At 37.3% G+C, this 14907-nt stretch overlaps 1 protein-coding gene across 1 annotated transcript in view; it reads left to right on the forward strand.

The window, feature by feature from the left end:
* PLEKHH2 (pleckstrin homology, MyTH4 and FERM domain containing H2) overlaps nucleotides 1-14907 on the forward strand; it is a 62293-nt gene that overhangs the window by 35102 nt on the left and 12284 nt on the right. Inside the window, exons 12-22 of the mRNA XM_068396714.1 lie at nucleotides 631-775; nucleotides 2758-2894; nucleotides 3959-4069; nucleotides 4328-4414; nucleotides 4942-5100; nucleotides 5776-5856; nucleotides 9040-9219; nucleotides 10031-10139; nucleotides 10243-10355; nucleotides 12742-12921; nucleotides 14750-14847. Coding sequence (XP_068252815.1) covers nucleotides 631-775; nucleotides 2758-2894; nucleotides 3959-4069; nucleotides 4328-4414; nucleotides 4942-5100; nucleotides 5776-5856; nucleotides 9040-9219; nucleotides 10031-10139; nucleotides 10243-10355; nucleotides 12742-12921; nucleotides 14750-14847 — 1400 coding nt within the window. The remainder of the gene's footprint in view (nucleotides 1-630; nucleotides 776-2757; nucleotides 2895-3958; nucleotides 4070-4327; nucleotides 4415-4941; nucleotides 5101-5775; nucleotides 5857-9039; nucleotides 9220-10030; nucleotides 10140-10242; nucleotides 10356-12741; nucleotides 12922-14749; nucleotides 14848-14907) is intronic.

Here is a 14907-nt window from a genome sequence, read left to right on the forward strand (position 1 = left end):
GTATTACTGTTTAAAGGAAAATTTTAAAAACCATTAGGCTTCACATCCAGGAACTTGCTGTTTCACATTTGATGCTATCATGCCAAATATGTCATAAGATGATGTTTAGAGATCACAGAACCCCAGACGTAATGGAAATGTTAAATAGCTGGAAAAAAATTACTGCTGCTTATAAAATGTTACTAGCCCAGGTCAGTTCTTCTGAGGTTCCTTGCTGAATTTTTCCAAAGGCTTGTTGATTACTAAGCAGAGCCACATGGTGTTCAATGCCATAATTAAAAGTGTGTGTGTGTGTGTAGAAATGTCTTTGTGTCAGTGCCATAGCTGTTTACAGTCAGATAGCCAGCAGTAACTAATCACAGCACTGTTTGTTTTCTGGCAGCCTTTTGTGATTTGGAAAGACCTGTGGCTTGAGCTACCTCAGGTTTCTGTTTTAAAGTGTGGGGGTGGCTGGGGATACAGAGAGCAGAGGGAATTCAGGTTTATGTTGATATTTGTGTGCCAAAACTCACAACCCAAGTAAGAACAGCTTTAAATGTTAAGAAGCCAGCAGAGCTCTGGTACGGTATGAAGGAAATGACTGATACCCTTTATGCAAGGTATCAAAGAATGTTGTGTTATTTTCTGCAGAAAGCAACCCAAATAAGCAACAGCCCATTTATAGATGAGTCATCAGGATCTGAGGAAGAAGACAGCTCTCGGTCCAGCTCAAGGACATCTGAGTCTGATTCTCGAAGCAGAAGTGGTCTGGGCAGTCCTCGGGCTATGAAACGAGGTAGGCAGAAACTGTAAGAATGAGTAACTTCTGGGAAGTTTGGAAAACTAGGCAGTTTACATGATCTTCTTAGAAATTGTTTTCTTCCTTAAACAGCATGGACATCTTAAATCTAGGCTTCTATCTCAGCTATCAAAGCCTAGATCTATCATTCAAGCAGGAGAAAGGACTGTTACACATCGCTTTTTATTGCTGTTATTATAGATGGCTTTTTAAGGCATTAATGTAGTAGCTGCCTGTTGCCATAAAGGAATGTACAAGTGACTTGTACATTTAAAGCAAGAAGCTCCATTCTGTCTATACTCTTGTCATGCCAAGGACTTCCTTGATCTTTAACAGTGTAGGTAAAATTGGCCTAGAAAAAAGTAACTGCCATCAGAAAAAAAACCCACATATATTCCAAGTTTATAAAACCAAGCAACAGTTTAACATGATCAGAAAGCAGGTGGAAAAGTTCCCTCAATAGAGTTGATTTGGTTGTGTCATCTCATGCAATAAAGGAATTCTTTCATTTTTACATGGGGAGACAAGGGAGACTAAGATCTAAGATCCTAGTGAGGATCCTAGTGTTAAGATCCTTCATTATACGTTGCTTTAGAATGCAAAATAACATTATTCAGTTGTTCCCATTAAACATATTAAAATCCCAGTTAGCTGGAGCTCCACTCAGTCACACTTGAGCAGGTAGATACAGCCCCTGGTCCACCAGGAGCTTTCCAGTGCCAGCCACAGTCCTGTTTGCAGTGATGTAGTTAGAGTTTTTTTACATTAGTGTGAAAAGGACCCATAGTTCCTGCTTCCCAGCAGCTCCATCTTGCTGAGCCAAAACCAGTGCTGTGGCTGCAGACGCATCTCATGTTACATGCTTGCACAACAGGAAAGGTAAATTAGCTACTTTAATAGCTGATTTCACCCATAATTTATATCCGTGTCTATAAAATGGAACCATGCCGTTTGTTCGTGCTTTCTTCTCAGAAAACAGGCCTTGCATTGTTTCATGCATGGAAACCTTTCTTAACCACAAAACACATATGTACGTATCTTGGTTGAGATCACGTTTAAAAATTTAGGCAGTCGCAAATTTCACTAGGTGCATAATTAGCGCCTACATGAGAAGAGATGAACCCACTCTGAAAGCCCAGGTGTTTTACCAAAGCAATAAGAGAGAAAAGCTTTTTATTTTAAGTAAAATTGGCAAATGAGTTACAAAATTAATGAAACAAAGGAAACAAGGCATATTCATTTCAATCTTTGAGAGTAACACTAATCAGAAAGTGAAACTTTACAAAAGGACGTGCTCACACATTTGAAAATAATTATTTCTATGATGAATAAGGGAGGAGTTTGAATTTTTATTGCTGATTCACTAGAATTGAAAACAGTGTGCATTTTTTCAGGATTACAGCTAATAAACTTTAAAAAAAAATCCTGAAATCTGAAATTCAGATTTTTAGAAAACCTCAGTATAAAAATTCATACTGATTGCAAAATAAAGACAGTCACCTACAACTTCAACATATAGCAGATCTTGAGCATAGCTTCTTAGTACACAAGCAGCTGCATAAGAAATCCACATACCGGAGCGAATGCTAGAAAGGGGGAAGTTGCTTCATTTAATTAAAGATCCTGTATTTGTTTTCTAGAGAATGAGTATGATGCATGGCACTAACTCCCTCCTTAAAAAAGGTGTTGTAATATAACAGAAGGTGATAATATATAGAAGACATTTATTTGTTGTTTCATTCACAAGTGACTTAAAGTCTGTTTAATTATGAAGAAAATGGGATTCGGGTATTAGCACTGTGCTAATAGCTTGATATGCTGATGTTTAAAAAAATGCTTGGTTCCTGATGGATTTAGGTTGATACTTGTGTCTGCCTGCAGATCCTACTCAGATATTCTTTCTGCGTGGATATTCTGATCTCATTTGTTTCTAATGTAATAAAAAAATATAAAGAAACATCTTTCTTCTTTCAACTCAGGGGTGTCTCTGTCTTCTGTGACCTCAGAAAGTGACTATGCTATTCCTCCAGATGCATATTCAGTAGATACAGACTCTTCAGAGCCAGAGCAGAAACTTCCTAAGACCTCTTCCTCATCTAGTGATAATGGAAAAAATGTGAGTACTGAAGTTCTGTGAAGAAGTGTACCTGTGGTGCTGTGTGTATATTTATGTTCAAAGACTGCTGCCAAATCTCTATATTCAGTCTTGCTGACTCACAGACTGCCTTATGACTGCAAACAGCAAAACAGACCAACAAAAAGTTAGCCATATAAGACTATAATGATTGAAGGAAAGTGGAGGATAATTCTGAGCTTTCTATATAATGAATGGAAATATGTAGACAACTCCAGAAGACAATTCAAAGCACTTAAGATTTTCCTTATTGCATAAGAAATACTAAAATCAGCTTATTTGAATATTCAGGGAAATAGAAGGACATTCCACTGAAGGTGTTGGAGGCATCAGTAGAAATCCATATGCAGTAGTATGTTTCTATAGCTTCCTCATACGGGGAAGACAACTTTAGGCATTAGAGAAATCAGAGTAACACTCTAGGACAGGTCAAAGAAACCAAACCGTTATGGGGTACTGGTCTGTTTTTTAATGGCCTGTGTTAGTAGTTAGTGTCTTGATATACAAGTGGATTGACTGCCTGGTGATGAAGATAATTTACTTTAAGCTTTCTTCACAGAGCAAAACTGTGAACTCTGTTCTACAGCTGTACACACTAAAAGTATGTCTGTGCAGAGCTCTGAATTACAGTGCTCTGCATCTGGTCTATAGGTTATGCCCTGCAGTTGGGAAAAAATATGTATTTACATTGTATTTACATTGTATTCATGTTCCTGTTTAATATAAATAATTAGAAAGTAAAATCAGGAATCATCATATTCTTCATTCTTTTGTATAGTTCTAGGCAAATCACTTACTCTCCTTCATGTACTATAACTGTAAGTAGGGATATTAATTAGTTATCTCACGTGCATGGCATTTGTCTTAATTGATGCTTGTAAAAACTTTGTCATTGGACTAAAAGTCTCATCAAATACTGTAATTATTATTTAGCATGCTTTTAAGTCATTAAAGTATCTCTGTGTTTGTGTATTTATACATATCTCTGAGGGATATAGGTATATATGTGTACCTAACTACTTTTTATCTAATTTCTGAATAATCAGGAACCTTTGGAAAAATCTGGATATCTGTTAAAAATGGGTGGTAAAGTAAAGACTTGGAAACGACGGTGGTTTGTGCTTAAAGGAGGTGAATTACTGTACTACAAATCTCCAGTAAGTACATGTAACGTATCTGCTATTTATTAGATTGTTTTTACTGAGAATCTAGGGCTGCTAGAAGGAAAAGAAATGCATTCCTGGTGTCTGAGCTGTTAGAGAGTGATTCAGGACTCAGTTCCTCAAGAGATGTGTAAGGTATTCAGTGTCTAACTAGGAAGTATTTATCAAGATTAATGTTTAAATTAGTTCTATAATTATTTATTGCTATTTGTTGGTAGATTTAAAATATTATTTTCCATTCTTTCCACACAGAGTGATGTCATTCGAAAACCTCAAGGTCAAATTGAACTAAATGCATCTAGCCACATTGAAAGGGGTGATGGAAAACAAACAATTCAGGTGCCTGCTTTTCTCATCTGTGTTTCAGTGGGTATTTATTCCCTCCATCCCCAAAACTGACCCCTTGTTGCAGTCCCTATTGCACTGGAAGTCCAAGTGTGGACTTGGAATTAATCAGTGCCCTTTGTTTGAAACCAAAGAATCATTTCAGTTACAGAAACTGTAGGAATGCCTACATGTAGTCTTGTTTGTACTCCTACAAAGGTCAGTTCATCACATACAAGATATAAATACAGAGAGTAGTCTTGGGGCCAGCCATTAGGGTTGAGAGATGTTGTTTGTCTGAAAGGAGATAAATTGAGTTTTCTCAACTCTGCTATCCTGGAACTTTTCAGATAAAGCCTTAGAAAGAGTCTGCTCTGCCTGGCCACAGAATGTTTCATTAATGAAAAGTACTTTGGGGAAAATAACCCCCCCAAAGTTGTGAAACTACATTGGGTAGTATATGTTACAACCCCCACACTATGGGGTCGAATGTGTAATGGTAGAATGTTCTTAAAGCTCAAGATTCTTCTGTTACTACATAGCTGACCACAGAAAAACGAACATACTACCTGACTGCAGATTCTCCCAACATCTTAGAAGAATGGATCAAAGTACTACAGAATGTCCTTAAAATACAGGCTGCCAGCCCACTTTTCATACAGCCTGAAATCAAGCCAACCATGAAAGGATTACTTACAAAGGTAGGAACACTTTTCTTCCCCCAATCTGCTTTATTCCATATTTCTTAAGAATAATATCTAGATTAAACTGGCCCTACAATAAAATAAATGCAAGCAAGACAGACATCTGTTTGCTTTCTCAGTACTTTACAATGTGAACAATCCAGGACTACCGACTCACCTACTTTGGGCAATATTTTTCTTCCGGTTGTTTGAGTTGATTTGTTTTTTCTTTTTTGTCTTCTTAATTCATTAGTTCCTGTGTTGAGTTCTCCATTTGCACTTCAGTGGTATCCTAGTTTAGCATATGTTTCAGTAGCTAATTGACCTACCTTGTTTCAGTGGATTGCTCTCTTTTTCTGTATTACTCACTGGGACAGATTATTTCAAGATAATCATACTGTATAAAAGGAATTTTTCTCTTTTAAGTCTTCCATTTCCTTAGCTTCCACTAATTTAGGCCTGATCCAAAGCCAAATTAAAAACTCACACTGGCCTTACTAGGCTTTAGACAAGCATCTAATGCTTTAATTCTTAAGCCATTAATAGAGTTATGCAGTTTTAATTGTTTGTCTAGTAATGTGGAAAGGAATTTGAACCAAGGCATTTATTTCCAACATCACCAAAGCTCAGAGATGGTGAAATGCAGTCTCTATTTCTCTGGCTGTGCTTGTTCCTAATGTTCTGTAATTTCAGGTGAAACATGGATATTCCAAAAGAGTTTGGTGTACCCTAGTTGGAAAAATTCTGTATTATTTCCGTAATCAAGAAGACAAGGTAGGTCCCTTATTGTTTCCTCAGTGAATGGAAGATAACATACTAAAGTTGACTTTAAACAGTAAGTTACAGCTTTATTAAGGTACAATTGACCTGGGTAGTATGTGCCCATTTTATCTTGATTAACAAACATTCAGATTTCACAGACTGTCAACTTGGAAGCTTCCTATCTAATAGAGAGTAATCCAGGGCACACCCATTGGTCTCCTCCTACGAGACGTGACGTATATTCTGCATCTTCTTATCCCTAGTCGAAGGGGGATACTGCATTGCTGAGAGTTCAGGTCTCCTTTTCTGACAGGAGACTCAGCAGAAAAGACCTGGCTGTCATTTACTTCTGGAAGCTGACCCTTTCCAATATATGTTTGCAGTGGGCAGTGACTGCAAGTTTCAAGAAATTAAATGTTCTTTTTCTCCCTCGATTGGCATCCAGTTGCTGTTCTTTGATATGTCACTGCACCTCCATAGTGCTGCAAGAAAAGCCTAGCAGGATGCAGAGTTTGCTGCTTTGCAGGTGTGTGTCTGTGGAGAGGATCTGTTCCCGTTGTCCATCTGGGTTATGGAAAAGGAGCTCACTGTCTACAACTGATGAGGTGGACAGAAATGGAGAAGGAGGATGGCAAAAGAAAGGGATGAGAAAACTACTTCCAAAACCTCGGGAAAATACTGCTTCAGGAAGAAAAGGAAGAAATGGGACCCAAGCAGCTTTAAGTTAACCTCCCAACATCCCATATCCTTTAGGACACGAGGAGCTAAGGAAGAGCAAGACCTGGCTCTTCCACATTGGGCCTGACCTTTAGTTCTCTACCCACACTTCTGAATATTGTTGGTCCTAATATTTCCAGTCATATTCACCCACAGAGACAGGAGAAAGGACGCTTCCTAGTCATACTTTTCATCTGTCCTTTTGCTCCCAAGGCATGGTATTTTGTCATCAAGAAACATCTTTTTAATGGAGGTGCGTCAGGAACAAGAATTTGGAAACTTCTACAAGAATTCTTGTTAATACTGCTGAGGTTTATGAATATTTGATTCATACCCGTATTACCTAGCTCTACCAAAAAGACTGCTGACGCTTGACAAAATGGTAACAGTCCACTGAGCCATTATAACCAACCGTTCAAAAGAACACAGAAAATCCTATTTGTTCCTTCTCATCTAACCAAATAATCACACTGGACCCAGTAATTTGTAGTCTTTGTATAAAGCTAGTTATTCCCTTCTAGGAATAGGGAAATAGGAAAGGCTAAGGCCTTTCCTTTTTTTAGCCATTTTTAAACATTCAGCTAAACCTTATTTCTAGAACTATATGAATAAGATGGCAGTAACCATCCATCAAAACATTTTAATTACTTTTTTAAAAAAGGGTAATACAGGGCTGGGGAATCAAATGACTAGAGTATTAATCTCTAGCTCATTTTACAGAGACATTAAAATTAACTTCCATTTTCTCTTATGAAGAAATCTCTATGTTTAAAGTATCTGAATTTACACATTTTTACCATTGAAGATTCTGGAGTTTTAGCATGCCCTTTAGAAGCATCTAAGAATTTTGCTGGATTCTTGTGAATATTTCCCTCACATTTGGAACAAGTTTTGCTGCCTTTTTAAAGTAAAATTGAAACTAATTTGCTAGCTTGTAATAGAATAAGAATTTAGCTTTTGTAAGCAGAGTATGTATGAAAAGTTTTACAAAGCTAGTTCATTTCTAATGTTCAACAGTTTGCTAATTAAAAACATGTTTGCCGTAGCTGAATGTGTCTGCGGAAACAAATTACACAATCTGCAGTGGTTAATACAGTAATGGAGTCCATTTAAGTGGCCTGCTTTCAAAAATGGAATTCAAATTAAAAGATCAGCCAACAGTCTTTTAGTTAAACTTGGTGAATAAATCAATCTTGACTATTTGTATGTGAAATGGCATCTCTTGATTCTCAGGATCTTATCTTGTTCAAAAAGTTGAATGCTTCAGAAGCACCACAGAAAATACAAATCACCACATGCATCTTTAATCCTTACTAGTGAGAGCACTGGAATAAAGAGCCACCACTATGTGATGTTTTCTTCAAAATTGTTATATTATTAACTGCTCACTTTATCAAATCACTGTTCAAGAAACCCACCCTAGATTGAGTCAAACTTGCCAGCTACTCTCCAGTATCATATTTTCAATATTTAAACAGTATTATTGAGAAGCCTCATCTGCTTTTCACTGGTGTTTGTATTTCAGGACAACTTACTTCAGGCTTACACTTGAATGTGGCACAAATAAGATGCTAGTTACTGTGGTGCCCAACTATCCTTTTACCAAAGGGAAACAAACATCCCTCTCTGCTGAACTGCTAAGCATTGCTAGACATCACAAACAACACAGAAACAGTAGCCAGGTCTTCTTCACTACACCATTAACTAACACTCTTTTGAACATCCTGATGTCTGAATGGCTAGGGAAAGAGCAGTGGTGCTCTTTGGGAAGGAAGGGAGCTTTGCATAAAAAGCCAGTAAGGACTGTCATCCTCTGTCAGTCCTGTCACCCAGTATGAAGATGGTGTGCTGTATTTGTGTTTGTTGTGGCTTCCTGTTCATAATGACTATGAAATAATTACTTCTCTGAGAATTTCCTTTTGAATGGCTTTTCACAGAAAATATCTCCTGAAAAATGATCATAACTACACATACAACCTAAGACTCAAGTACTGTGATCTATCAGGCTGGAGAGTGAAACCAACTGAGAAGGTCTCCCACACAAAAAATCTACCTTTTGGATTTATAGCATGAACAAAATAGATACATCAACACTACACTGCTGTCCTCTGAAATAACAAAATTATAATTAAAGTTCTAGGCTTGACCCAGGGAATTTTTGCTTGGAGCCAGGTCTGGAAGCTCTGAAGAATTACTTTTCTCACCCTAACAGACATTTGTTGCATTAACTAGATAGAGAAGCAGATCTGGAAAAGAATTTTTAAAAGCCTCACTTTCAGACTTTGGCACATATCATTCTTCTGCTGTCTGCAACAGCTGGCTTATCTGACATTCCTTGGCAGGACTGAAAATTAATAAATATAAATGGGTATTGATGGTAGTTCATGTTTTTCTTTCTGTTTGTAGAATAAGAAATATAAAATTAGTGTGCACCGAAGCAAGTATTTGCTCTCTCACACTTTTGATATTTACTTCTAGTTTCCTCTTGGTCAAATCAAGCTTTTTGAGGCGAAGGTTGAAGAAGTTGATAGATCATGTGATTCTGATGAAGATTACGAGGCTAGCGGTCGCAGTTTATTATCAACACATTACACTGTTGTTATCCACCCCAAAGATCAAGGACCCACTTATCTTCTTATAGGATCCAAACATGAGAAGGTAATAAAAGGACTTTTTTATTCAGTTTCAGTAACGTGTCTGTGAGTATGGTGCTGTGATATGAATATTTCTTAAAAAGGAGGAGGAGAGGGTTCTACAAGTCATCTGGCTTGTAGTTCGATATAACAAGCAAGGAGAATGTCCTGCTTCATTAACATTGATCAGTTTGTCTGCGAACCAATGCTATCGTAGGTAATCCTTGTTAAAATAAACGAAAATAAGTAGGCTTCCTTACATAAGGAGATGGTGCAGAATATCAAATATGCTGTAATTGGAGAATTTTGCTCACATCACACTAACTTGTAGACAGACCTGTAGCAGACCTTCCTGAGAGGTTTTGGGATACTGTTATCCATTTTCCCTGATAAGACTAACAGTAGAGAAGACTGCCCTACTGAAGTGAAGGAGAAATGAGAGGTATGGTTAAAACCATTTTTATTATTATTGCTTCATTGTTCTTAAGTAATCTTGTAGACCTCGCTTTGCTTTCTGGCCTTATCCCCAGGTTAGCAGGATCTGGCAGTGATAAAAAGGCACTCACTTTAGCTTTCTGAAGAGGAAAGGAAGAATGCCCTGATAATTAGCCATGATTTCTGAGGGTAAAAGAATTCTGAAGAGAGCCCTGTTCAATCTTCCTTCCTTAATATTTGTAACATAGAGACCCTGAATACAGGTGTATTCAAATAAAGGCAAACTCCTTTGGGCTTCAACAGGAGCGTATGGCAGTGTTTCAAGTTGAGAGCAAAATCTTGATGAAGCAGCTCCTTCCAACACAGAATGAGTGAGCTGCTGTGTTTTTTTTCTACTTTAGGACATGTGGCTTTATCATCTGACAGTTGCAGCTGGAAGTACCAGTGTAAATGTTGGATCTGAGTTTGAACAACTTATTTGCAAATTATTAAATATGGAAGGTGATACCAGTAAGTTTAGTTTTGTTTCAACATACTAATCTTCTAATACTTATTTACTGAATGTACTTATGAACTGAATTAATTGCAAAACCTACGTATTTTATCTGTTTAGCTTCTCAGATTTGGAGACATCCTACCCTTTGCCACAGCAAAGAAGGAATTACTTCCCCTCTTACAACATTGCCATCAGAAGCCTTGCAAACTGAAGCGATTAAATTATTTAAGGTAAAACCATAGCAGATGCGTTTTTTAACTATTTTAACTCTTAGCTAAAGAATGGCTATTAGTTGGCTTACTAGAGATGTTCAACAGATAAGGAAAAAGAAAACAGAAGTTTACTCTTATCTTTAGTGGAGGTAACTAATGGACAGCAGCAGAATGTCCCCATCAAAGAATATCACTTCCAATGTAAAGAGATCACTTTTAGCTGTGAGGGAGCAGTTTAGGCTTCCAACTTTTGGCCTTTCTACTGAGGTTATTGATAAAGTGCAAGTTAGTAAAAAAATCCATGTCCATCATGGATGATAATAATTTTATCATGAAGTTCATAAGCCCCAGAGAACCTAACAGAGTGGATCTCTGTATTCAGAGAACTGTATCTGAAATACTATTTTTTCAGTTAGATTTCAGGAAGAACAAATGGTAGGCGAAAGTTTTGTTGTAGATGTATTTAAATCAGCTAGAAGACATTTTAAAAATCTGAAGAAAAACAAAGCAAAGCTAAAGTTTCTAGTTCAAGCAAGTCATGGATTATTTCAAATTGAGATAGAAGGCAGAGACTTTCCATTCTTCTCTGTGAAATTTTTACTTACAACACGACTTAAGCATGCCTTTGGTTTACTTTGGCAATCAGTTTCTTATTCAGACTTCATTGATTTCTGTATGAAACTAATTTTGTATATACATGTAGTTTTTAATACATGCTCTTTTTAATAAAAACTTTTCTTCATATGAAGTAGCTATTCTTAAAGGACTGGTTAGGTATTCTAGTAATATGAATAGAGAAAATATTACAGAGTAAAATTATTGAAAGTATTTCACAACAGTTTTGTGAATTCACTTTTAAAGATTTTCACACACCTTTAAAAATACACATATGTATATCTCCAGGTAGTAGTGAAAAGGCTTTATGATTAAGAGACACATAATGGTTCATAACTGCTGTGCTGCAGCTAGTTTCTTGAGAATTTTTGTATGCCAGTAAGACCTTACATCTTTCCCAGTGAAAGGCCAGATAGGTGGTTGATATGTGAGAGGGAATATGTGCAATGCCACTAACCTTCTTTCTCCTCTCTCCTGCCCTCACCCAGGTAAAACGACTCCTGAACGTTAACTAATAGCCAGGCTAGAAAGTCTATTTCAGAGACAAAATAAAATCTTGCTGTTCCTTTTTCTGTACGTTGTGAAATAAACTACAAGTTCAAAGGCATGGGGCTTGGATAAATAAACCTTCTCCACAGAACTTATACAAATCTAAAGACCAAATTCCCTGAAGCATCAACTATCTGGAGAATTTTGATGTAATGGTTCAGATCTAGAAAGGAATTCAAGACAAGCACCATATGTTCAGTCACAGCCACTTCAGGCAAACTTTCCAGCTTGTTTGTCTTGACATGTTTGAAGCACTTTTAAAGAAGTACATCCAGCTTATTTTCTGCAGTCCTGCAGCATGAAAATTTAAAAGAGAATGTACTTCTCTGACAAAAATAAATTTATATTTATTTGGAAGTAACTTTCTGAAGTATATTACAGAACTAATTCAAATCACAGATACTTGCCTAAAACAAATCAATAAGAGATGACTTGTATGACCTTTATTGAAACTTTGTATAAATCAGTTTAAAAGTCAGGCAGGGAATTGATTGAGAACAGAGCAAGTCACATTTCAGGTATTGCATTGCTGATAAAAATTAGTTCTGTGCATCCACATATTTTCAGATAGACTAGAAATATATTGGGTTTCCATCCATTTCTTGTATTTTGCTTATATACTTTGAAAATTCATCAACTATTACATAGAGTAAATGCAATGAGTGATACATAAGCTTTCTTCTAATACAGCACAACAAATGCTTAACACCTGGCTTTCCTAAGACAGTACTGGGGATAGGAAGGGTTATACTTATCCACAGTAAACATACCAGTGAAAGTCAGGATGTAAAACAAATGGCTCTGAGTTATGGTTTTCTTATCTGTGTATCTCCTGCCGTGTTGTGCTCGCTACTGGCACAAGCATTGTACACTGGCCGCCACTGAGAGCTGTACACTTCGCATTTTGAAGTCCCGTAGAGGGGTAAGCTATGTTCAGGCTGTCCTTAAACTTGCCTACCCCACAACTGTTGCAACTCTTGCTAGGTCTCACTCCATTAGATACAGGGTGAAAAGAGTGTTTTTTAAGAGGTGTTTTTCTCTTTAAGTCTCTCTGTATAGCTCTTCATCCATTCTGGCCCCTTTTCACCCCTTTTTGCAGGGCCAGCAGGGTTTCATTAGTCTACTGGTAAACTGACTAATTGTGACTTCAATTATAGCACACTTTTGTTATACAGAACGTCTAAAAGATTTGTTGGAGCATTTTGCATGTAAACTCACTTGCTTATTATTTTATATCTAGACCTGCCAATTGTTTATAAATGCTGCAGTTGACTCTCCTGCCATTGATTACCATGTATCTTTGGCCCAAAGTGCTTTGCAGATCTGCCTCACACATCCTGAACTTCAAAATGAGATCTGTTGTCAGCTTATTAAACAGACTAGACGTCGACATCCACAAAACCAGGCAGGACCAATACAGGTAACCCAGTATTTATTTTAATGGTATCTATTTCAACTGCAGTGCAGGAATTCCACAAACTGTTTAAAATGGTAAAGGGGCTCTGCTTTTCTGTAGCATCTGCTTACTTAAAATCAGATAAAAACCTGAACTAACATCTTATTACTGCTGTGTCTTCCTGAAACGAAGCTGATGCTATCCTCCATCAAAGTTCGTGTATCTGGTGATAGGGTATATCTGTGCCTGTGCTGTTTTTAAAGGCTGGACATACAATGGGCTATCTTCAAGTTAAGTGTTGAGTGAGACATCATGTATGGAACCTAATTCTCTTTTACTGCATCTTTCCTAAGAGAGGTGCTGCATCAGGAAGCTTGGTGGGGTAAATCACACGGCAGACGTCTCTATAGCATGACTGTGAAGAAAAGGTGTAGCGCCATGTTGTGGAACCTCAGATATGCTCAGGGTTTCTGATAGATGTCACCTCTTGTATGTCATGCTGTTTGGCACGCACCCTGCATGCTAAATTATAAATACATACTTAAAATTCTTCACTTTGTCCACTGCCAGCTATTCACTGGTATCCAAATATGTAACAATTAAATGAACTGAAATTGAAAGGAAAGCCAATACTTACAGTTTGCATAGAATTAACAGAACTGGAACAATAGTGCTTCTAGTGGAGCAATACATACAGAACGAGGAGATGGATCAGAAAATGAGAAAGGAAATTACCATATTAAGGCTTGTGTTATAGACACGTTTTTCTCTTGCCATAGCAAGTAGAACATGATTAGCAGACACACCTGTTATCTAGAAACAGCCCATATGTGGGATATGGGCAGTATGTGTGCATCGCTAAAACATCCACAAAGCTTTTATAACAGACATAGCACGTTCATGTCAATTAGCACACCCTGGAGTTACATATGGCTGATGGAATTTAAACTAACCATAATCCTTCTTTGGTACTTTCATACTACTGGCAAGGGCTTCCCTCTGATACAGATAAATAAATTGTTGCTATCATAATCCACTTCAAAGAGTTAACATGTCCAGTAAAAAAAATGCAGCCTCGCATTAATTTTTTAAAGTCCTAAATTCATGGTGTAGTCTCCCACAGTTGCTTCTATTGCAGTGTCTTCCTGAGACAGAGCCGATGCTATCTTCCATCAAAGTACAGGTATTTGATGAAGGGGAATATCTGTGCCTGTGCTGTCAAATTTCTATTTGATACCACGCAAATCAGATAAATCAAGAGAGAGAAACCCCATTTTCTAAATTTCAGTATGATGCATTGATACAATCGTGAGAAAAGTAGTTGCAACGTTAGTTAAGTGTATATCCAGAGTACATGAGAGCAGTCTGTATTAAGCAAAGCCTATGGATACATACTGAGCAATGAAAATATACGAAAATATTGAGTAATTGTTTTTTCAATAGTTACTATCTACTTTGTGGGAGGAAAACGTCTTATAGGTTCCTTCATTATATATATAACAGGAGAGCTGAATTAAAATGGCAGAGGCTTCTCGTCATTTCTTAGTGCTTGGCCTTGCAGCCTTAGTGGTTTTTTCCTGTGTATTAACTGCTTTTTATACAAACTGATCTGCTTTCCCATTTCCAGCCCCGAAAGAAACTTGCTGTACCCAAGTAAATACAAAGAGAGCATTTTGGCCTTCCAATGAGGTGACATACTTATTTATTCAGGTTTTTCACTGTGTTTTGGTTCCTATTTATGGCTGTCTGTTACTCGACTTGGGACTGTAAGCTGCACTGCTGGCCAGCAGCCACAGCAGGAAGTTTTACTTTGTAAGATGTTTAAAACAGTGAATGTCTTCCTTTTGTCCAGGGCTTGCAGCTCTTGGCTCTCTGTGTTGGACTTTTTCTGCCCCAGCACCCATTCCTTTGGCTTCTTAAACTTCATTTAAAGAAGAACGCAGATTCCAGGTGTGCCTGAATATTATTATCCAGCTAGTTGACTAGTCTTTCTGAAGTACTTTATTTTCA

Source organism: Nyctibius grandis, chromosome 1 (assembly GCF_013368605.1).
Source record: "Nyctibius grandis isolate bNycGra1 chromosome 1, bNycGra1.pri, whole genome shotgun sequence".
Taxonomy (NCBI): domain Eukaryota; kingdom Metazoa; phylum Chordata; class Aves; order Nyctibiiformes; family Nyctibiidae; genus Nyctibius; species Nyctibius grandis.